The sequence below is a fragment of the Bombus huntii genome, chromosome 3 (assembly GCF_024542735.1).
Source record: "Bombus huntii isolate Logan2020A chromosome 3, iyBomHunt1.1, whole genome shotgun sequence".
Lineage (NCBI taxonomy): Eukaryota > Metazoa > Arthropoda > Insecta > Hymenoptera > Apidae > Bombus > Bombus huntii.
The window spans coordinates 10630406-10653726 of record NC_066240.1 but is presented as its reverse complement, the minus strand read 5'-3'; the positions used below and the strand labels follow the sequence as shown (position 1 = coordinate 10653726).

The 23321-nt window shown below is 39.5% G+C and overlaps 1 protein-coding gene across 1 annotated transcript; it reads right to left on the bottom strand.

Annotated features, from left to right (window-relative positions):
* Positions 1–640: 640 nt before the first annotated feature.
* LOC126863746 (protein naked cuticle homolog) lies at positions 641–18290 on the bottom strand. Its single transcript, XM_050614214.1, has 7 exons — positions 16403–18290; positions 10228–10433; positions 9005–9412; positions 8140–8441; positions 1344–7705; positions 830–1044; positions 641–725 (listed from the first exon to the last, which is right to left on the bottom strand). The coding sequence occupies exons 1-5, from the start codon at positions 16479–16481 to the stop codon at positions 7054–7056; spliced, it is 1647 nt and encodes a 548-aa protein (XP_050470171.1). The 5' UTR covers positions 16482–18290; the 3' UTR covers positions 641–725; positions 830–1044; positions 1344–7053.
* Between the last annotated feature and the right edge of the window lie 5031 nt (positions 18291–23321).

Below are 23321 nucleotides of genomic sequence, written 5' to 3'. Positions count from 1 at the left end.
AAAAATAACATCAATGTTAGAATAAATTTATTTTCCTAAACTTTAGTAATTTTCAAACTATGAAAATAAATTTTCAAAGGATATCTTACCTGCTACCACTCATAACATAACCAACAGATTCATATGCGGCTATCTCTTCTGAAGTCAGACCAATTTCACCTCTTCTAGGTATACGTTTTCCTTCTGCAACGTATGCAGCCATAGCAGCACCTTCACCAGGTAAAAGAGCCTTGCCAAAATCTTTAGCAGATAATGTCACATGTGGCTTTTGAACTGGTCCCACTACTTCATCACCACTCTCATCTGAACTTGATCCCTTTTTAACCTTTGCTTTATCATTAATTCCATTCTTTTCCACCCATTCTAATTCCTCAGGTTCGCTGTCGGAGCTACTATCTGACCTTTTCTTTTTCCGTTTCTTCTTTTTGTCTTTCTTAGCTTTCTTTTCTTTCTTTAGTTTTTTACTTTTCTAAAACAATGATAAAAAACATTTATTATAACTTACAAGAAAAGTCTGTAACAAATAACGTTATAAAGAAACTAATTTTTACATATACAAAATATAATAAGAAAGGTATATGGAAGTACAAAAATAAATTTACTTATTAAATTAATGAGAAGTTAAACTATGTTTTCATACCTTCTTCTTTATCTCATGTTTCCTTTTTCTATCTTTTGGTATAATACTGTCTTTGTACTTGTTAGTCTCTTCATCTTCGTCAGAACTATGTTAAACACAAAACATTTAACAATTTATAAGAATAAACATATATGTATAATATAATTGATGTATACTTTGATTACAAAATAAAATATTATAAATTCTTACTCTTCGATTCGTGTTGGTGATTTTCCCCAAATTCTATCAACACCACATAACCCAATTTGCTCTCTATCCCGTCTCCGTGCGTCCATTTTTTGCATCTGCTTTTATTTCTTGTTTACAAGCTATGACAGATAGGGAATGAGAGTGCTAACGGTTATGGTTCTGGTTGTTTCAGGATTAATGCTGCACCATACGGCCAAATGCTGAACCATGAAACACTTTAACAATACAAGAACGTATAAAATTAGAGATCTGCTCTGTTTGGTTGCACGCTAGCATAGACAAGAACCTATTAAATTGCACGGTTCTACGAATAACAAAATCGCGTAATAATTTATGTCGAAAAACTATTAGTATCGAACAAACAAATTTTTGGAAGAGTTGAAAAATATAAATTTTTATGTAACTATATTGAAAATCTGCTATCGACTACACAGATAGTGACAAGCAATATTACTCGATCCGACGAAGTAACAATGCAACAATAAAACTTTTATATTCGGTTGATATCACGTACCTTAAATGACTTAACGCTCAACGTGGAGGAGGTTTAATAGATCGAGCGTTAGCGTAATTTGTCATTTTATTTGCACTTGTATACAAATAAGTCTGAACACGACGGTTGTAAGATCTCGTTGAGACTGAAATATCACACACGCACAGTACGACGGTCTGTTGATGATTGCCCTAGTATGTCGCTGGTGCTCCCCACCAGCCGTTGGGTCTCGTCCGCCTATCATCACCACCAGTCGTTGGGTCTCATCCGTCCATCGTCCCTACTTGACCGGAGATTTTTCCCGACCTTTGAACCCTCAGATTTGCAGCTCGGGGAGGATAGATATAATTCGCAATTTCAAATTTCAAAAAAGGGATAATTATTGTCTAAGTCATATACGGACGATCACTCAAAATCCCGAACAGATAGATCTATTTAGGATGAATTAAACTGGGAATGATGGTTCTTTAACGTGAACTAAATATAGTAATGTGCTATAACTAAGACAACTGAATAGTTAATTCACAACTCACAACTAATAGTTTACAACTCCTCACAACTCGACTCTTCACTCACGACTATCTCAACTCGACTTTTCATCACTCGACTCTGAACTCACAACTCCTCCACTCGACTCATCAGGTAACGAACACCCGGTAACGATTTCGAGGTAACGATCCGGTAAAAACTCCCGGACCCTTTTGACTTAACGGCACTTCAAAGTTTTATTGTTTATTGTTTATCGTTCACCCGATATTTCTTAGGCTATTTGTCCACGATATTACACTCGGCCAATCTGACAAATACATCGGACCCCAGATGTGTTTATCGTCGCTAATTTCACTACTAACTTCAACAATGTCCCACCATTTCAAATGATCAGCCGCCGTGAAGGTCGTTTGGGGCCTCTCGTGTTCGCCTTCTCGCTGTACCATATAAAGATCATTTCGTAAAACTTTCGCCACACGGTATATCCCAAGGAACTTCGAGTGGAGCTTTAACTCAGGACCGGCTTGCGTCCTCTTGATCGCCACCAGATCCCCCGTCTTGTATGTTGTCGTCTTCTTGCGTCTCTTGTTAAACGCCCTTCGCGAACAAAAGGTCGGATTGATCACTTGCATTCGCACCACCTGAAATTTTCTCGTAGCTGCCTCATTCTCGCTTTTCATTCGCTCCTTAGAACTTGTGTTCTCTCTATCCTTCATCAGGGTACCAACTATCTTACATTTAAAAGTGGTTTTCTTTGCACGAAATTTATGGAATCGCGAACATCAGCCGCTTTCCCTTGTTTCAGCGTCGACACTTTTGAGTCGCTTCGAGTGCGTACAAGAATATCGCACCACGTATTACCTAGCTCTTCATCTAAAACGAAAGTCGGTTCTCTGACTATCCGCAATTCTACGGGCTCCGAACATGTTTTAATGCGTTCCTGGCTTCGACGATAGACATACCACGCAGTCTACGTTTACAAATTTGAATTATCTCGTTACCGATCCGAAACTGCTTCGATTTGGCTGCGAAATCACGCTCGAAGATACTAAGGAAACTTTCTACGTTCCACTGTCGCACCTTTTTGACGTACTCGTGCTAGGTTTTATTTTTTCGACTGTACAGTTTGCACGATATTCTGTAAATCCTACGAAATCCTCATCGCAACCGGTCGTGTTGTCTCCATACGACGCTACCGTGGTTATGTCCGCTGTAACCGATCCGTCTAATAAATTTTTTTTTGATGACGATGGTGTCCTCAAAACAAGAAGGACTCGTGGGAAGTGCAACTGCCGTACATTCTTTACTACTTTCCCCGATAGGAACATGAGAAGATCGATCCCCTTTCTTTTTTCGACTACGATCGGGTTTGCAAAGTCAAATTGAGACTGATCTATTATTCCGTCTTGCTGAATTTCTACATCTATCTTAAACACCTTCGGCAGTCTATTATCTATCGTATCATATCTATCCTATATGATAAGTTTATTGATCGATAGATCTATTTACGATGGATTAAACAGGAAATGATGGTTATTTAACGTGAACTAAATAGAATAATGTACTATAACTAAGATAGCTAAATAGTTCATTCAACACAACTCACAACTAATAGTTTACAACAATATGATTCAATACAATATGGTACAATATAGTTCACCCTATATTTCGTAGACCATTTGTCCACGATACTACACTAGTGTGCAACCAAACAGGGCAGATCCCTGACTTTATTAAATACATAGGTTCTTGTACATGCTAACGTGCAACCAAACATGGCAGATCCCTAATTTTATAGGTTCTTGTATATGCTAGCATTTGCCATCTTCAGCACTTGGCCGTATGGTGCAGCACCTGTACTGTGAAACAACTGGTACTACGAGCATGAACACTCTCATTTCTTCTCTGTTATAACAATTTAAAAGGAATATTAAACATCCCTCTGGTTTTAGTCGCAGACACTAAAGGAAAATTGGCAGCATTTACAAAGTTTATTCGCGATGCAATTATATTTTTATCATTCTATCGTTCCATGATTTCAACCGACTTTCAAAAACCTCTTTACAAATATGAGAATAAAATATGGAGGTAGAAAAGAAGCGCACATAGAGAAGTGAAAATAATGTCGAAATTTTATTGGTTTTCTTTATGAAACACCCTGGAGTGAATGAATTCCATAATGAATTCCGATGATGTAGTATCAAAATGTGTTTTTAATAAATATCAATAAAAAATACATTACACAAAATATCTACAATGATTACAAAGATCGATATAAAATTACATGTCGCTGGACAGCACCACCATCCAAGATTTATAAATGTACAAAGTAGCAATTGTCATAGTTTAATCGTATTGTTAGTAATATCTATTGTAATTAATAAATATTATAATTATAATCCTTTTTTCCTCGAGTACTCCGATAGAAAAATATCCGTAACAATTCCAGTTGTTAGATTCTAAGCATCATGCATTTCCAAATTAATATAAAGAAATACGTAGCTTAATAACGTACTGCTAGTGAAAATAATTGTAGCTGCGTTAATAATAAATGGGTCCATCGAAATTCAAGGAAGTGTTTTCGTACATTGAGATTCGATAATTAATACTTGCGTAGTAACAGAGATATGACAAGGCACTCTTAACAAGTCCGTTCTTTTCAGCTTTACTTTTTTTTTTTTTTTTTTTTTGTGAAAATCTTATGCACGTTCAATGTTACGCCTCAAAAGATACGTATAATAATTCTTGACATTAATTTCTGACATCATAATATTTTTATCACTCATACGCTTGGGTTAAATTTATTACATCAGTGGTAATTATTTCAAAAACTTTATGTGTTTTAATCAAATCCTCAATAACGAACTATTCGATAATAAAAAGATATAAAAACTTTTGTAGTAAATTATTTCTTTCTCAATGAATTTACTTCATGTAATTTTTATCGTTGTGTCGCATCTCAAATAATTATCAGCGATACTCTATATAACAGAAAGATTATATACACATAAAGATTTTGCTACAACAAAAATTCCGTGCCATCGCATATTTTCCTACCAAGTCTTCGTCATTTGTGAATTACAGAATTGAAACAATAATTGGAAATATAGCGTACAGAATTGTAAATTTCATAATTGTTTTCTTACGATTACATTACCTTAATACTTTCTTGTATTGTCGAGAAATATTGTATAAATACAATGAAGTAATGATTAACGCCATTACGGGGCATACTATTTTATTCGTTGGAATATAGAAGCACCATCGATTTGCGATGTAATCGTTACGAGAAAAAAAAGTTTTCGTAAAAATTACAACGCTGAATATCAGATCAAGGAAGATATTGAATGACTGCAAACGCTTTAATATATTCTATAAAAGTTATCTTCTTATATATGTTTTTAGATCAATAAATTTTACTTCCTTTGCAGATATATCTTTCTCTCTCCTTTCTTTAAATCAATTTTCTGAGTAAAATCGAATTATTAAGAAAATTTAGCTGATTGATTTCAATTGATTTATGAAACGAGTCATTCATTATTTTCAATAAATATTTATCCGCTAAGTAACAAAAATTGTTACTCGCTCAAAGTTTTGCAATCAGCCAATATTCCTGACACTTTGACTAAATATTTATCTACAATTTTCTTATTTCATAGCTCAGTTAAATAAATACATTTCGTCGAATTACAGATTGTTCCAAGGAAAGTGTCCGAGAAAAGTTATTTTAAAACGCTTAACGTTCAAGATAAGATCTTGGGCATTCTCCTTGAGGTTTTGCTCATACCTTCAGCAAGAAAGCTCTAGTCAGAAAAGCACTTTGTCTCTTATTATTTAGTGTTATTTTCGTATTTATTCAACGCCACGAACTTTAAAATATTTCTAGTTCTCGTGATTTTCTACTTTGCATACGTATGTAATTTTTAGAAATTCAATTCATGCTCTCGCTAGGCAACTTTATTCTGTATAGTGGTTACGTTATTGTTACGCACTAATACTGTTCCGTCTAAAGTGACATTATACATTATAAATTAATTGAGTAAATTGTTTTAAAATCATTGTTATAGTAATCAAAACAGTTTGTATGTTCGTCGGATTATAATAAAATTTCTCTGTAGAACAAATCTTTACACTTTGTACTAAAATATGTAAAAGCCACGTAAATTAAAATGGAGGATTTTGTACGATTTTGTACGTGATTCGAGTTCGAAGGAAAACTAAAAGTATTTCCTTTTAATAAATTAAAAGTCGGTTTAAAGAATTGTATAAAATCGTCGAACTTCGTTCATATTTTACACACGATTATGTACAAAAACGAATCACTATTGTGTATGCGTGTGACTATAAATATCGAGCATTACAGTAGCGAGACGTTGTAAAAATTTCAGAAATAACAACCTTCGTAATAAGCACTTCGGTATAGTAATAGATCATTGGTATCATCTAGATTTTCATCATCTTAGATTTTCTTCGTTCACTTGTAATACTATTACAAATTGAGGAAGATACACATATCCCTTGCTCTGGAAATTGAAAACGTAAACGAGGAAAGATCGTCTTATACCATACGATAAATAATTAAAATATAAACAGGATTACATGTCTCAAGAATAAAACTTCTCGATACATTGCTTAGTCGATACTTACAATGATCCAAAGCTATTCGAGTATCCATTTTTAAAAAGTGCGCTTTGGTTCGTTATTGATCGACTATGTTAAAATCGGGTTCGATAATACCTTCTTTCTAAAAAGAACGAAACATGGCAGTGATCTTCGTAACTTCCATTAGAATATCTCGATATTTCGGAATTAAAATTTACGCAGGAACTCAGTACATTCGAGCGAATAAAAATGTACAAACCGCAAAGTGTAGGAATAGATGAACAAAAGTTTGGCTGTAGGTGTTTTTTACTACACTGATCCTCGGAAATCATAGGATGAACGACTGAATTCGATTTCTATTCTAACTGTGAAATATTCATTTCAATCACTAGATACAATAATTATCGTAGGGATGTGTAAAAACAGAAGAAAACAGGCTATAGTTTTAAATTTCCAACGGTCGACCCTACAGCTAAATAATAATAGATCAATCGACTGATTTCTGGCAGCCGGCAATCAGAAAAAAATCTTTTAAAGAACAGCACAGATCACTCAGTCTCCACCCTATCGCTCGAGGACTAATGCAATCACCAAAGAATCTCGTTACATTCGCGCAAAAGCTCCTCGAACGAAGAACGAATCAAACAAGCGCCTCCGTGTGGTAATGATGGTAATGATGATGAATATGTTCGTGAACGTGCTTCCTACCGGAGCTCGCAGCGGCGTTCTGCGAAAATTCTCGTTCCAACCAACGAACAACTTGGACCATAGCTCTGGCCTGATCCTGTTCCCTGGTCGCATGCTTCAGTTGATGTTTCTTGCTCGACTTACCACACTGTTGAGGCGTTTGACCAAACTGCGTCTCGCTACGCTGAACGTTATGATTGTTGGTCGGAGTTTGATTAATAGGGTGCTGATTGTTCGATATCAGATTGCCGCCATTACGATTCGCGTTAGCTGGCGCAGTGGTTTGTTGATCTATATAGACGTTCGGGCTGATCACATTTCTCGGTAGAACTTGAGGTTGAACGTATGCTCGTGGCGGTTGCACCGTCGTGTTATTCCTCTGAAGTCCGTAGTGTGCACGCGTCTTCCTCAGATTCCCCCTATGCTTCGCAGGTACCTTGGAGAACGACGTGAAACCCTGAGGCTTTTCCCGAGTAGGCTTATGGTAAGCTGTCGCCGTGGGCCGAGATTCCGATGGTGAACGACAATCTTGATTGTAGTGAGGTGAAGTCTCGACGTGCGGGGCTTGGGATGGAATGCGCAGTTGCTCGTTCTGATATCGTTTCCTGGTGTGTCAGAAGCGTTATATTTTTATTGTTACTTTCTTCAAGCGAACAGCAAATAACAATTGCGAATTTAATTGTTATTATAGCATATATTCGGTCGATGATATTAACATAAAGAAATCTTACCGATGGAAAAGGAAATATTTTACGTAAATATATCGCGGATTTTTGCGAATACTGCCAAAAAAAAAAAAAAAATAGATTCTAAGAAAAGATCGATTTAACTCGTTAAAAATTATCTGTATTATGTATCCTATACATACCACACGCGATATATATTTAGGCAAGATATCAGAAAATGTAGATAAGACTACTGAAATGGAACAATCTTGTTAGGAATCTCTGTACGAAATATGTATTTATTTGCGCTATAGTTCCTTTTCTTCGAGAGCACGTCACGCGATTTTCCATGCGATTGAACGCGAAAGACGTACCTTGATGTATGAAAACTGAGATTATTCTTTTCCATGTTCGCCTGAATAATTTCCAAGAGCTGTTGCCTTTGTAGGGCACCACTGCGTTTTCGCTGATTAGTCGTGAGAAGTGGCGTCAAGGGGGAAACTGCGGGAGAAACATCACTGTCATCGCTAATATCACCCTCGGAGCTATTGGAATAGGGTGATGGTAAATGAGGCACGGGCCCCACCCTTTTGCGTAATTCCTCCTGCTTTATTCGATTTGTTCGTGCGTTTTCACCGTCATCCTCGCTGTGGGTATCCACCTCCTTCTCTTCGTTCTAAAACAGCATATAAAAATAATATATTTCGATTTATCGAACGTGTAATATTACTTACAAATAACATCATTTAACAAATATACAAACACTTTCTGATATTTGTCGTATGCTACATAAAACATATCTTTATCGATATGTACATATTGTCCTACGCGTTAATCTGACATCCTTTGACATTAAAATATAAAAATTCCTATCACAAACCTATCTTCTTTATATTCCAAGATTCAAATAACTACCATACAACGACGCGCAGCTGTTTCATTCAGAATTCCGAGAGTTCGAACACCCCGACAATAAAAAGGCAATCCGCGAGGAACCCTGTTACATCTGTCCAACATCGATAATAAAAATAAAAAAAAAGGGGGGTAGGGGAGAAAAACGGATAAAGAAAGAATCAGAAGGAACAGACCCCCCTCCTATCCCGCGAACGATAAATCTCGAAAGGCAGAAATGATAAATCCGCCACTAGCTTCTAGAATTGTCGGGTTACGAAAGAAGAGACGCGGCTCCATAAAAACCCAAAGCCTCGAATCCTCGCCTCGTAGGGGCATCAATCTTACCTGGCAACGGTGTCGTGGCACCCTCCTCCTTCTAGGAACTCTACGTAAACCATGCGCGCCAGTATGGGTCCCGGCATTGTTGCAGGACGCGTGCTTTAAATGGCAGCAGGACGAATTTCCGGAAAAGCTCGTAGCAGCAGCCGGCTGCGTGGACGCGTTCAAACAGCCGCCAGCCGATCGCGTCTGGCTGGTTCTCTGATCTGGCGACACAGTCAATTTCACCTTAATCGTCTTACTGCCGCACGGTGGTACCTGGATAGAAGCGCCCAGAGTATCGTAAATGGTAGTAACCAGGCCGGCTATGTCGTCCTTTGTTATCTTCCCGTGGCCGTCGAAATCGTACAGGGTGAATGAGAATTCTTGCCGTCTTCGGTCACCCTCCGCTACCGAAACGTCGCATTCGAATTCCTGCAACCGGACCAACAGTTCAGTAATAAAAGTTTCAAATCAATGATAAATAGAAATGGGACGAGATATTTTATTACTTGGAATATGTAAATCGTGCAGAGTCTGCGGTCTCAGCAATATTTTATTATTGATTCTATATATTACGTGTATTGTATACAGGGTGGTTGGTATACTGGTGGTACAAGCGGAAAGGGGGTGAAAAAAGAAGTCGAAAATATAGAATAAAAGAAATTCTTTTTTAATTTTTCCATCGAGACAACGATCTACAGTGAGATCCGTTATAACGAGACGCGATAAAGTGCGCGCGTACCGAGCCAAGATTCAAAGTCGATTTTCTCGAAAACAAAGCCTCGAACGAAAAATTGTTATTCTATATTTTCCACTTCTTTTTTCACGTAGAATCACCCCCTTCCCGGTTGTACCGCCAGTTACCAACCACCCTGTATATTAATTTATTATTATCTTTCATTTGTATCTTATCGCGATAAGTTAGTAAGTTCGATAAGGTGCTTAGATACATATATTAAATTATAGCTGAAAAGAATATATTTTATACCGAGTTTGAATCGCAAAGGATCCAATGATACAGATTTGCTGTAAGGATCGATTACGTTGTATAATAAGATAAGTTCAATCTCTTAGGAGATGAAAATTTGTTCTAAAAGATCTACTATCTTTACGTTCCCAATGAAAGATTAAACGTAATGTTAGAGGGTTAATCGAGGATTAATTTAGAAAAAAAGTTGTTGAAATTTAAAAACAACAACATATTGTTTTATTGTTTCCTCTTTAACAAGCAAGGGAGTTAATAATACCTCGAAACTGAGTTGCTTCGTTGTACTAGCACTCGGCTGCTCGTCATTTCCGGTGGCCGGCGTAGGACTGGTGGAAGCGTCAACCGCGACCTGTGGTGCCTCTGTTTCTAATAGAATTGGCTGGGATTCCGGTGGCGAACCGCTACGAGGTGCCGAGATACCGCCAAGAAGTTCCTCCGAGTCGCTGCCTTCCGTATTACCAACCACTGTAACCAAACGATCGTTAACTTGTCAGTAATAATGGACGGACCAAGATTTAACCGATATTTTTACCAGCCTCTAACTATCTTATGATAAACCGCGACGAAAGCTATGAAAAATCCTACGCAAGTGAGATCGTACGTTGTATAATAATCGTCGATATTCACGCAAGTGGATATCACACTGATATTTTAACGAATGAAATTTTATTTTAAATGAGATGTTGGTTTTATGAAAACGAAGCTTAATATAATTATAAGATCAGAGTGGTTCTACTCGTTTTACGCTAGCTCGTTAAACATATTCCTCTTCGTAGCTTTGTTTTACGTTGCATGAAGTTCTCATCAAAGGGAATGAAACTGTTATCTACGGTCGAGCGGCGGCGTCGCTCGTAAACAAAAGTCAGAATCTCAAAGGTATCAAAGTAACATCCTCCACGGTAAAGCCTATATTTATAGTCAGTTTCTGAGTGCCACTCGGTACTTAAGTTACGGAGTGTAGGAAGTATTTTCGGACTATTTTCAAGGGGATGTAACTTCGAATCACCAGAAATAAATACAACAGATCGTCAAACCTATCTCACGGTCACGTTTCTTTCACATTAAATCGAATCCAACGAGATCATTGTTTACGTGCCTCGATCTATGCTACACAACTTTTAAAACAAGAAAAGAAGCAACAGCTAATATAGACAAGAAACAAAATAAATAGAAGATCGGCACGAAAATAAGGTGAACACAGAAAGAGTCGACGACGTTAAAAAGATTTGAAAAATTGAGCAAAAAATGACAGAGGAAAAATTTTAATCGGCGGAAGCGTGTCTAGAAATTGATGGATGCGAACGCGTTTAAACGCGTAAATTACAGATCAAAGGGTTGCTGTTTCATAATTACAGAGAGACCGGATTCCGTGCATAAAAGCGCAATTATCTTTAATGCATTCGGTCTATTGCTCGGCCGAAATTATTCGCGCGGTGCGAGCGAACGAGCGAGCGAACGAATTAACGAAAGTTCCACTGAAAGGGATGGCGAGAACACATCCATTTCCAGCGTTTATTTCAGAAACGTTTTGCACACTCGCCGAAGGAAGTGTAATGTATCTTTAATGTGTCTGCATTACACTGCCGTTTACCGTTACCTAGACGCCTGTGTAAAAGCGTTCTACGAAATGAAATACTGAAAAGATATCTTTGCGCAACTACCATACATAAATGAGCATCTACGAAACACGACACGTCCGCCGCCATGATGCGGTACATGGAGCGCCGCTTTTTACAAAATTTCTAAAGTTTTCACCGACGCTTTGGAGCAAATGTGCATCGTTTAAATATATTTCCTGGATGGTTGGATCGAATAAACTATGCAATTAAATATAAAATGTTTTATACGCTGTGTATTCGATAGAATATTATTAGACCGAATATTAGACAGATTAGAATATTATTATTATTATTATTTACACAGAATGTTTCCATATGTAATACCTGTACTTGTAAGATATGCAAATTCTAGATCGAGGAATATTCGAATATTGGCAAAATAAAATTTCGAACTTTTATAATATAATTTTTCGTACAAACAATTTTGCCAAGTTCGCTAATAAAAATAGTTATTTATTAGTAGTAGTTGGTAAGAAGGTGTTAATTCGTATACTCGTTGGTGGTAAATGTACAACGATAAGATTTGAATGGCGAGATCAATGTAAAGGAGTGATAGGGAGCAATAAATTTGGAACGACCTCTTTCCCACCCACAACGTAAAAGGAAAAGAGAATCTTAAGTAAAGATTTTATCTAATGGACCTCGCCACACACGTAGGGACGACTGTTCGAAGGATTTTCTATATCTAGGAATTTCGTATACACATATCGAAAGTTAGGAAATTGAACGTCGATATAAAAAAACGTTTCATCTTTCTTTCCTTCTTACGAAACACATGGAAACTATCTCTGAAAAAGATACTTAACTTATTATCTTTGTCAATTTAATTGTTTTATATCTTATCAAACAATGTCAATCGTGATACTAATTTGTCAATATCAATGATGATTAACAAAATCCAATAATAAAAATATAAATAAATAAGGAAACGACGGAGGTGTAATTTAACGCAGCGTTACACACATTGGTGCACACTTCTCTTATTTCATAATGATCGGTACAACGCAATAAGCAATTCAATTAAGAAGGAAAGCTTTTCATTTCTTTTGGAATTCATGGATTGTAATAGGCGGCCGTCCTACATGCGTCCAACATCCAGCCATAGTAAAAAGAACAAGCTCTAACAACTGTCAGCAATTACTGCTCAGACTATCGATCAATGAATATTGAAGATGCACGTTAGAATTTTACGAGGGTCTTGCAATAGGTGCGAGAGTTTAGAAAAATAAACATTTCTTTCGGAAAAGGTAAACGTTTACAAATTTTGTACAGTTCCTTAAAATTTTTTTTTTATTTTTAAATTTATATTATTTTAGTACTTGAACATTTTTTAGTATTTCATCGTACTGTAGTACTAAATTCCTTGTCATTGCTATAATATTTTTTCTCGGCTCGATAAAACAATGCAAAAGGAGAAAAAGATATTGCAGTGCCAATTAAAATACAACTACGCGAATGTAACATAGCTAAACGTTAGAATTATTTAAGCTACTCGGATCGGATTCTGTTGCAAGTTGGCCGAGCAATCGACCAAAATATTAAGGGAATGCTCAATACATAATCGGGGTTCGATAAAACGAGTTCCGCGGCGATTCGAGTTCCGAGTAGCCGGAGAATGTTTCGAGTGCTTTGGCCACCGTTTACACGTTTCCCTTCTACGATGGTAGGCCGTCTCTTCGGTCTCGAGGAGCCTCCGCTTTTATCTTAATTCACGCGATACATCATTAAGCCGGTGCAGCGTGATTCCAGTAAAATATATACTTAAAAACGTCGGCATCAAAGGGACCGCGAAGCAACGATAATTAGCGATACGAAACTCGTAATAAACGAAGCCGGCCGCTAATTTCAATTACTCGAGACCAACGGGAGGAAAAAGAATGAAAAAGGAGGGAAAAAAAACGACGAGAAAACGCTTGCACACGCGCGCAGAAAAGAGAACGAGGAAGGGAAAAGAAATGACGAAAGGGGGACAAGGAAAACCGAAAGTAGGGCAGAGATAAAAGAAAACATCGGAGAAAAAGGAAAAAGCAAAACCAAAAAATTAGAAAAAAAAAAAGAGAGAAGAAGAGAAGAAAAAGCGGGATAATCGTATCTGCATAAAGAAACGGACGCATATACGCGTATAATGATACCTGCCGTGTGGTAATTACGCCCGTAACTCTTTCGTGGGGCGAGCGTTAAAGACCCAAGACACTGAACGCACCGGGGGAGAAAAAAAAAGGGAGACAAAGAATGGCGGAGAGCGAAAGAGAGAAACAGAGGGAAGAGCGTGACAGAGAGAAGAGGAAGAAACATAGGAAGAACAAGGGGAAACTGAGATGGAGAGCGAAGACCACAGTGGAACGGGTAGAAAGAGGGAACAGAGAGAGAGAAAGAGAGAGAGAGAATCTTTGCTTTGATATCAAAGGAATAGAGAATAGCCATGGACGCCTTTTATCTAACCACCGGACTAATGTATGTAACGAACTTGCAAGGTCTCGATAATTAAACTCCACCCTTGACGCGCGACCCTCCCCCTCGTGCAGCTACGTGTATAATCTATAGTACGTGTATATGTAGTCTGTAGTACTATATATACGCTGTGTACGAAAGAGCGCGCGCGTGTGTTTATACCGTGTGTACCGTACCGCTTTTGCGCCCTCTTGAATGAAAAGCAGCGGGAGAGCGGGACACAAGCGGCTTCTGCTTTCTTCTTTGTATATCACCCCTTTCTGTTTGCTCGGCTCGTAACTTTTATCATTTGCCGACGCAACAGCTTTCCCTGTTCCTACTCGTTCGGCTCTCGACTCGTATGAAAATTTTGCCCCGCGACGCAAGAGAAAACACCCATAAAGAGGAACGCCGCAAGAGAATCCGAGATCGGCCGATCTTCAAAAGCGGGATTCGCTGCGCCGCGCGCCTTACCCATACATAGACGGACCCAGGCAATTGTTCCACGATTTTCGATCAGTTTCTCTTCCCAACGACGCGACTGTAGGACGGAGGATAGAGATAGACTAATAGACGACATGGAAAGATATTGTGTTAGTTCATTCTTGCTTTTGCTTCTCTTTTCTGTCCTTTTCTGATTTTTGTTTTCCTTTAATACGATAATTTTTAATCAGCGAGTCTGCATGGCTTTGATTTGCAGTATGACAAACGTAAGAGACGATTCGTAGATTACGTAATACTAATATTCGGAATGAAATGAAATTTAATTTTGTCTGTAGTGAATATAAAATATGAGAAGTGAAACATTATGGAGATATAACGAGTAATATTTATTATACTGAATAAAATGATTAATTTGAATAAATTTTCTATCGAATATCATGGGATGGCTGACTTTTATTGAAATATTTACTGTTTTTAAACTGTTATTTAAACTAGCGACTCTTTATTTCTGAACGATCCACTTGCAAGATGCGAACGAAGATCTGTATCAATTAAAATTTTTCGAATTCTGGAACGCGGCTAACTAGAAGCGCGTTTTATTTTTACCCTCCATCTTACGAGTAGATGTTAGCTTCTGGTGGAACATACATAGCTATGTTTGTTTCATTAAAGTAGGTTTACAAGTGTTAAAAGTTATAGACTAATGACATGTTAAGTGTTATTTATACAACTGTTATCCCCTTCGCAGTGAAATTTTTTTCGAATAACTAAATAAGTAAAATTAAATAAGTAAGATAGTAAATATTAAAATTTGTCACCTTTCGCTTTAGAATATCATAGTTAAAAAATATAAAAATAATTCATCAGTGGTTTTTGATAGAATACATGTCGCATTCTTTTCATCGCATATCTTTATTTGCATTTATAAAATGACTATGTTATTTCTTATAGTATCTATACATATTATGTAAATGTTTTTTTAGTTTATTGAAAGATCGTTACCATGTAACGATAAAGTAGTTATTTGCTGATAGAGTGCCGCCTTCGATATCAATATCAATCATTCAAATATTTATCTTCACGCTTACAATATTTTACACATACGAAACTAAAAATGATAAGTGTCAATGCGTACCTCAAGCGCTATTCAATTTATTTCTATCTACTCTTTTTGAAACTAACAATAAAACAAAACATATATTTGTATTATTATTACAGTTTACAAATAAGTAACTGCACGTTCAACTATATTTCAACTAATATTTAACATTCATAAATATATACCGTTGCATAAACATTTTACAACTAGTATAACGACGTATTGTCTAAATAGAATGTATAACATCATCGATGAATTTATAAAATATATACCAAATAATATCAGATAATACCAAACTGTATAACGAGCTGTAAATTTCGTCTCTGAGTCGGTAATAACCCATAAAAGTGGTTGATGCGACGTTCAATAATTAATTGAAATAGAAAAAAGGAAAATAATAAAAATATTTATCGTTCAATTGCGTCAGAAAATATTCGAAAGCTCTACAAATTGTTCGAAAAGTAAGAAACCAATGACGGTTAACAGACAAATTTTTAGCAGAACAAGGTTATAGATCAACGGGTAAGAAAAATGCAAGTATGACGTAACACCACGTGGGATCCACTTCTGTCATACTGCAGTAGCATCATCGAGAAACACGCACCACGCGGCTCGCAACTCGGGCAAAATATCACGCCTATAACCGGACCCTGACCGAACAAATCCGTATATGGTATATCTCGATCTATCCATGCATCGGCGATTTCGACGCACATCGATATTTTGAAGTGTATATATGACAAAAAAGAAACATAAGGGAAGAAAAAGCGGGGGTCGAATGGATAAAAGTAGACGAATAGAGTCGATAGCGAGAAAGACAGAGAGGCGTCATAGTAGCTTACCAGAAAAGGGTCTATAGCCAGCGAGGAACCTTGCCCGCCACCACTTTACGAATCCAGTAGCCATGAGACCCTCATGCATCCACAAACGTTGCGCACACTTTCCTTCCAGGCTTCTTGTTCCGCCACTTTGTTTTTATTTTTCTTCCCAAACTCGTCACCGTATTAAATTCTTCCTGTTCCTTCGCGTCGCAACAGCCAGCCGTATGTCACTATGACGATCGACGAATATCGCCGTATCCGATGTTAAAAAACACGGCTGTGTTTTCACCTGACAATCATTCGTCGTTCTCTCGTCGTGCCCGATTTCCCCCGTGCACGGTTCACCGTAGCCACTGCTAGAAATTGGAAAACAAACACACTTCCGCGAACTTCATACTCTCCTGATAACAGTCGGTCGACATCGGTTGATCACACAACGATCGACGTGCGCGACAACGCACCGAACGAACGACACGTGTTTTCGAGGGTTGGTTGCAGCGTTTGAAGTTACGACTTACGACCCAGTCGGCGCCCAGTCAACTTTCTCGTCTTTTTCTTTCTATCTTTTGTTTATCGTGCTTTCGACGCAAAGGCGAAACGTTCGTGCTCGCATGCTCGTTCCCCTGTCACTGACTTTCAGTTACACGCACGTAGGCAGCCGTGTGGCTGCGAAACGAACAACACTCGGTGTCGAATTTAATCCAGGTAAAAGCGACGAAAGAGAAAGAAACGCGGTCGCGACGAGAGAGGTCGGTCACACGACATCGCTCGACTCGTGGCCCGACTACGACTACGGACGATCGTTCTTGCCTAAACCACGTTCCCCGTAATTCCCTTTCCCCTTCCATAGGGCGCTGCGTCGTCAACAGTGCCGAGCCGTGGATACATGGGCCCTGAAGGTAGGAGGCGCGGCTCCGAACCTCCGATTCACGCTCTTTCTGTCCGTCTCTCTTTCACCTCCCTCCCTTTGCCACTTTTTCGTCAGCTTTTCTCTGTTACTCCATCGAATCCGTCTCCTTTCCTTTCTCTTCTCCTTCTAACTACACCGGCCGTCTCTCTTATTCTATTCCCTTCTTCTTCTCGTAATTCCATCTTCCTCTATTTCCCTTTCTTTCTGTTTCTCGCGTTCTTCCTTTTCTACGTTTCCTATCCTATTTTCTGTGTTCTCTCCGTCTTCCTCCTATATAACCTTCTTGCTCTACCTCCATCTCTTTCCCTCCCGTCTTCCTTTTACCTTCGTACTCGTTTTCTCGTACTAACCACGCGTATACTTTCCTTTTCTCCTCATCTTCTCTCTTTCCTTTTTGTCCAGCGAAGGTCTATGAGAGAGGCAAAGAAGGATAGCTTCGTACGGCTGGTGGGGTTTTGAAAGAAGCCGATGATGGTTCAACGTGGTCTACGACGACACTAAATGTCGACGCCGCGACGTCGAACGGCATGCGTAAAAAGGGAACCGGGGGCCTCCTAAGGATTTCGATTATCGCGGTCGCAAACAAACCTTCGCCGGATTTTTGCGTCGGTGATCGCGTGCGGACGTTGCTCCGATTCGCTCGCGGAGAAAGTCGCTTTTAAAGGATTCGGAAAAACGGGGCTCCTGTCTGAAAGGACCCGGCGTCGAATCGTTCCTGCGGGCGAGATTGTCGCGTCGTCGAAGTCGTCGCTAGAATCCCGTAATTCGTCAGAATGGCGCACAACCAGACTACTGTACCTTCCGTCGCGGCAAACTTCAACCGATGAGTAATGGTTTAGGGTCATCTTTGGTTTTTACTTGGTCCGCGCTTTAATCTTCCGTCCACCAGAGATAATGATAATTATTCTTAATATTTCGACGCTACGTTATAGCGGAATATTTATCGTACAACATCTTCTGTTGCTTCTGTTAGCGATCTACGTAACAAAAACATTCGTTTAATTATCGTCTTAAGAATGAATGATAATTAGGCCAGAAATTAAGATGGTTTTAATGGAACTAAAATTTGAGTAACTGTTAATAACTTTCTAAATTTTAATAGGCAATACCCAGTATACTTAAGGAAACTCACAGCGTTTCCCGAGTTAAGCATAATTTGAGAAAGCCGAGATAAATGCCATGCTTCCTAAGCATTTTACTATTTGTTTTTCAATTATTCAAGGTTAAAGTGCATAAATGTAGTAGTGTAGTGGGATAAATGGGAAATACTCTTTTTGGAGACTGTACCCGCACGCTATTATCTCCTAGCGGTGTTTCAGAAGAAACATAGGCGTCACCTTTGACAATGTAATGAATGAACTTTACCGAAAAGCACTTTGTCATGTATACACGAGACCCAGTAGCGGTATTTCGTGTCTCTTGTTAACATAATTCTCTGTCAAAATCGTTATTCAATTTTCTACTTATCTATTAATATTCATCTTCCACGTCTCCACCAACTTGTAACTAATTTACACTAATCGATATATATGCACAACGATTGTAACTCCCTTCTTGGAACAAATCAAATCAATAACAAACAACGTGAAACATTGAAATTCTTGTTGTATCATCCATATCGTATCGTCGATAAAGCTGTTGTATTTCGTCAACGAAGACGATAACGCCTACGTATAAAAGATATAACGAAAATTTGCTCGTACGATAACGTTTCAAAGAATCAGAATCGTTGAAATAACAATAAATCAGGAAAACGAAAAACACGGTCCCTGAGTAGCTGCGCCATTGGCTTGACAAGTACCCCCTTGCTCTCCCTGTACGGAAAGTCTCTACCCACCATGCCACGCTATGCCGTGCTGTGCTACGGTTTGCCGTGCCATCCTCAACCGCGTAGCGTGGCTAGTTGTTTCTTTTCTTTATTCCTTTGTCGGAAAGTCGGTGGCGAGTCTCGTTTTTAAGAGAAGAGTAGAGGGGAGGAGGCAAAAGGAAAACGACAACCGCTCAGCAGGGGCTGAGGAAGGAATGGTCGGGCCGGGGCTAGGGGGAGGGGCACGGGGAGGGAGGGAGGGCCACGCAGCAAGGAGAATAAAACGTACGGTTCAAAAACTCAGTACAGACTAACCTCGAAATAAAGCCGGCAACTCGCTCGGGAAACCAAGGCATATCTATTAATAATAAACTGTTTTCAGTGAACTGTCTTCCTATCGTCTGGAGAGAAAGGAGAGCCCACGACTGCTCCTTTGCGAACGCGACACGCCGCGCCGGCTTTTGCATGGTCTCTCTCCCATTCGAAACCGACGTCGTCTGGCCTGGGCGTCCGTTTCGTTTGCGTTATTATGTAATGTTACGTGCGAATAGCCACGTGTATATGCCACGCCGGCTAAGATGCTGTTGCCACTATTAAAGAAAATTGCCGACACGCGGTGGTAAATAGGAAACGTCGTGCATTCTTCGATACGGTCATCGACGTATCGAACTGCTCGTGCGATCCGTGAATGTGAACATAAATTCTGCTACATAGTATCGTTCGGTCGGGACTTACCGGTAATAAAAGAATAGGGTGAGATCGAGGGAAGTGGGATATATATTTATCGAAGCGCTTTCCCGTAGGGTGCGATATAATAGAGAAATCGCAATACCAGAGAGCTTTAGATGTTTCTCATGGTAATCGTCACGCTTGCCAAATGTCTAAATTACAAAATTTTATATCGTCTTGAAATTTGTAATATGTACGATTAATCGAACGTTCTTCCTCAATTTTTCGATTGCTTTGAACGGTTCGTTAAAAAGCAATCTTGCAATGAACAGTGTAAATACCACTTATCCTAGCTACCAAGCTACCAGGCTGTGTTATCTCGATACTCGTTATCAAACGACACTTCAGCTTGGCTGCAGGCTTTGTTTCTCGAACGTCAAAGATGATGATTTCGATATGATCGTCTTCTAGCGATTGCGATATCTTTCACTTTATTTGTTCCTCTCATACAATTGCACTCGTTTCGAATACAAACGTATCAATTTGTATTTTTTCCCAATTTTTCTCGCAGGATGATGTTAGATTGTTGATTCGAATTTTCCAGCAGGGATCTCTGCCGTTACAAAAATATCGCAAAATGCATCACGGCAAGGTCATTATCATCGCATCACTTGACACTCAACGTGCGAGGGGAAGTAGTACGCGTGAATTATAATGTTAGGCGACACTGAAATACACGCGGGAATTTTTCTTTTAAGCGACGCGATAATTAAACATCGACGAAAGAAATGATTTATCGTTGATTCAAATTTCTGTAATTACCAGATTGTTAAAATCTAACGTATTTTTAATTAAATTTCAATTTTTGTTCAAATACAGAAGTCTTCTATGTGTTACACAAAATCGTAATAGGCGACCAGAGAAATTTGAACAATATGATTCATCTGTTCTGAAATTGTACCGTTTCGTTTCAATATTTGTCGAAACTCCAAAGTGCAGCCTTATACTACTTACGAGTAATCAGAAAGATTAAATTATAGAAATCTGAAGAATTTAATTTGTCGTAATTTAAAGAATTTACTTCGAAATCGCGTCATTCCATTCGTATTAAAAAGAAAGAAACGAAAGCAAAATATTCTTCTTCTATGAATTATTAAAGATAAGCAGTTTTATTTTCTCAGCAAAGTCCATTAAAATTATCATCTAAACTTTATGTTCCCCCTGGATTGCGTTTCAGAAACGATCGATCTGTCTTTCTTTCTCCTCCCGACTGGACTATCCTGGAGAAAAACAGGAAGGGAAAGATGAGGAGGAGAAAGGAAGAAATAAAAGAGGGAAGAAGGTCCACGACCGGATCTTATAATTACGCTAATTAGGCAGTAACGTGTAAAAAGAGCGGCGCGAGTATTTATCGCAAGGTATCGTGGAAGGTATACGGAGGTCGGCGAAGGAGGACGTCGTACGACAGAATACGACAGGAAAGGCTATAATACAGTTTTGCCGCGAGCATCAGAAGCAACAGCAGCAGTCACGGCGGTAAGCAAGCGAGCAGCAACGCCGGTGCCGAGAAACAGGCGAGTCTGACGTCGGTTTCGTTGTACGCTCTTCGCGTCTGACAGATGTCTAATTTGAAGAAAATCCAAACGTAGGAATGCCTTCTTAAAAGCCGACTGAGAAGCTTAAGAACAGAGTTTGTAACAATAAATATATATGGGGATAGGTTGGAATAACTCGAGATTGGAGTAACACTGTTTAATAATAAATATATCAACAATACGAAGAAGTCATTTATGACTATTCATAAATATTCAACCATTCGTTTAATCGTAATAAAAGATCGATGAGTTGAAACGAAATTCTTGTGTAACTGTAAATGCAACTACGCAAATATGTAATTATTTCTACGTTAGAAGACGGATATCCAGCCGGGTAAAGATGACTAGTGTTCAGTTCCTAAGTAAGCAGGTCAGACTGTGCAAATTTAGACTTTGAAATAGAAAGTAAGCGCAGCGATGAATAAAACCGAGAGATAGAAGCAAGTTATCAATTAAACGCAACAGCGATTTTAAATTACGAGATTGGTCATAGCGTTAAGAATCTACATCAACGTTAATCGTATGCCTTAACGTCGCGACACAGGCCTGGACCGAGCATCCTCCAAGATTTACGAATAACGAGGGATGTTCAAAACTCAGGAGGAACTTCCATCCTGCTTCATGAAAATTAGCCCGTCCCAACGTACATAAGTACATGAGACTCGTTTCCTTTGCGCGTGTTTCCCCTAGTCAGAGCGAGGGGTGGTGGTGGTGATGGTGGTGGTGGTGGTGGTTCATTCAAGCGGAATTATCGTTATCGCTGGTTTCCCGTTCTATTTTTCCGTGGGTGTGTAATCAGCGACCGACAAACCCGGACTGAACGTGTGTGGTTGCTACCCGTCAGAGATTTTTCTCTCATCAGGCCAGAACAGGCCGGGACTGAGCGTTTATGGGTACCTTTGCTGGATGGATTCGTCGGAAGGGGAGGGTCGTGGGATAGGGGGGTTGGGTAGCGGTGGTGGCGGCGACGTGAAGGGGAGAGAGAGAGGAAAGAGAGAGCCTCGGCTGGATTACGGGCTGGTCGAGCCGGGGCGGGGGTGGGGGGAAGGAGGAAGCGGTCGGCGCGTTTGATCTCAGCCGCGGGCGCCGACAAAGCGTTCATCCACTCTCCTACAACGGCGTGCTGTCTCGCGAGCAGGAGCGCGACAATGCTCGCCGAGCAAAGCACGCGAGAGAGACAATGGATAAAGCGAGTGAGTTGGTAAGGTAGCGTAATACAGAGCAAGAAGGAAGAGAAGCGGAAAGAGAAAGCTTGAGCAACGCCGGACGAATGGTGCGCCGCGGCACGATGGGAGAAGGGAGAAAAACACAGAGAGACCGAAGAACACATGGAGGGACCGAGAGAAAGAGCTCCCTTCGGTCGGACGAAGAGGTTACGAGTGGAAAAAGAGGGGCCTACCAGCCAAGAGAAAAGACGGAGAACGAGAGAGTGTGTAACTGCGAAGGAGAGAAAAAGAGAGCGATAGGAAACAGAGATGGCTCGTAGGAGAAAGAGAAAGAGCTAGAGGAAGGGTGGGAGGTTGGAAGGAAGAGAGGAACGGGGAAAAGATCCGAAGATCCGTTCCACGATCTGGTGCTGTCGCGCTCGCTTTAGCATGGCACTGCCACTCCCTTGCGCTGGCTACACCAGCTTTGCTATTAATAAATAATGCTCCGTGATCCGCATTACAACTAAAGCGATTCGTTCCGCTCTTGCCTCTTTATTCCCGATATCTTCGAACGCTTGGATATCCGCGAAATCCCTTGTCCCTTCCGTATCGTGTCGGATCGACGGTCTTTTTTAGCGGGTCTGAACTGAATGAACCCGCCTGCCCCCGGTTCGACGAAGCTCGTATACGACTTTGAGGAACCTTATGCCTCCTTCTCGGTCGAGTTGCGAGAGACGCGCCAGAGAGGTTCTAATTTAGAGTATTAGAGAAGCAACGACGTGTGAGCCGGCGAACGTGGTTCACGGAAACA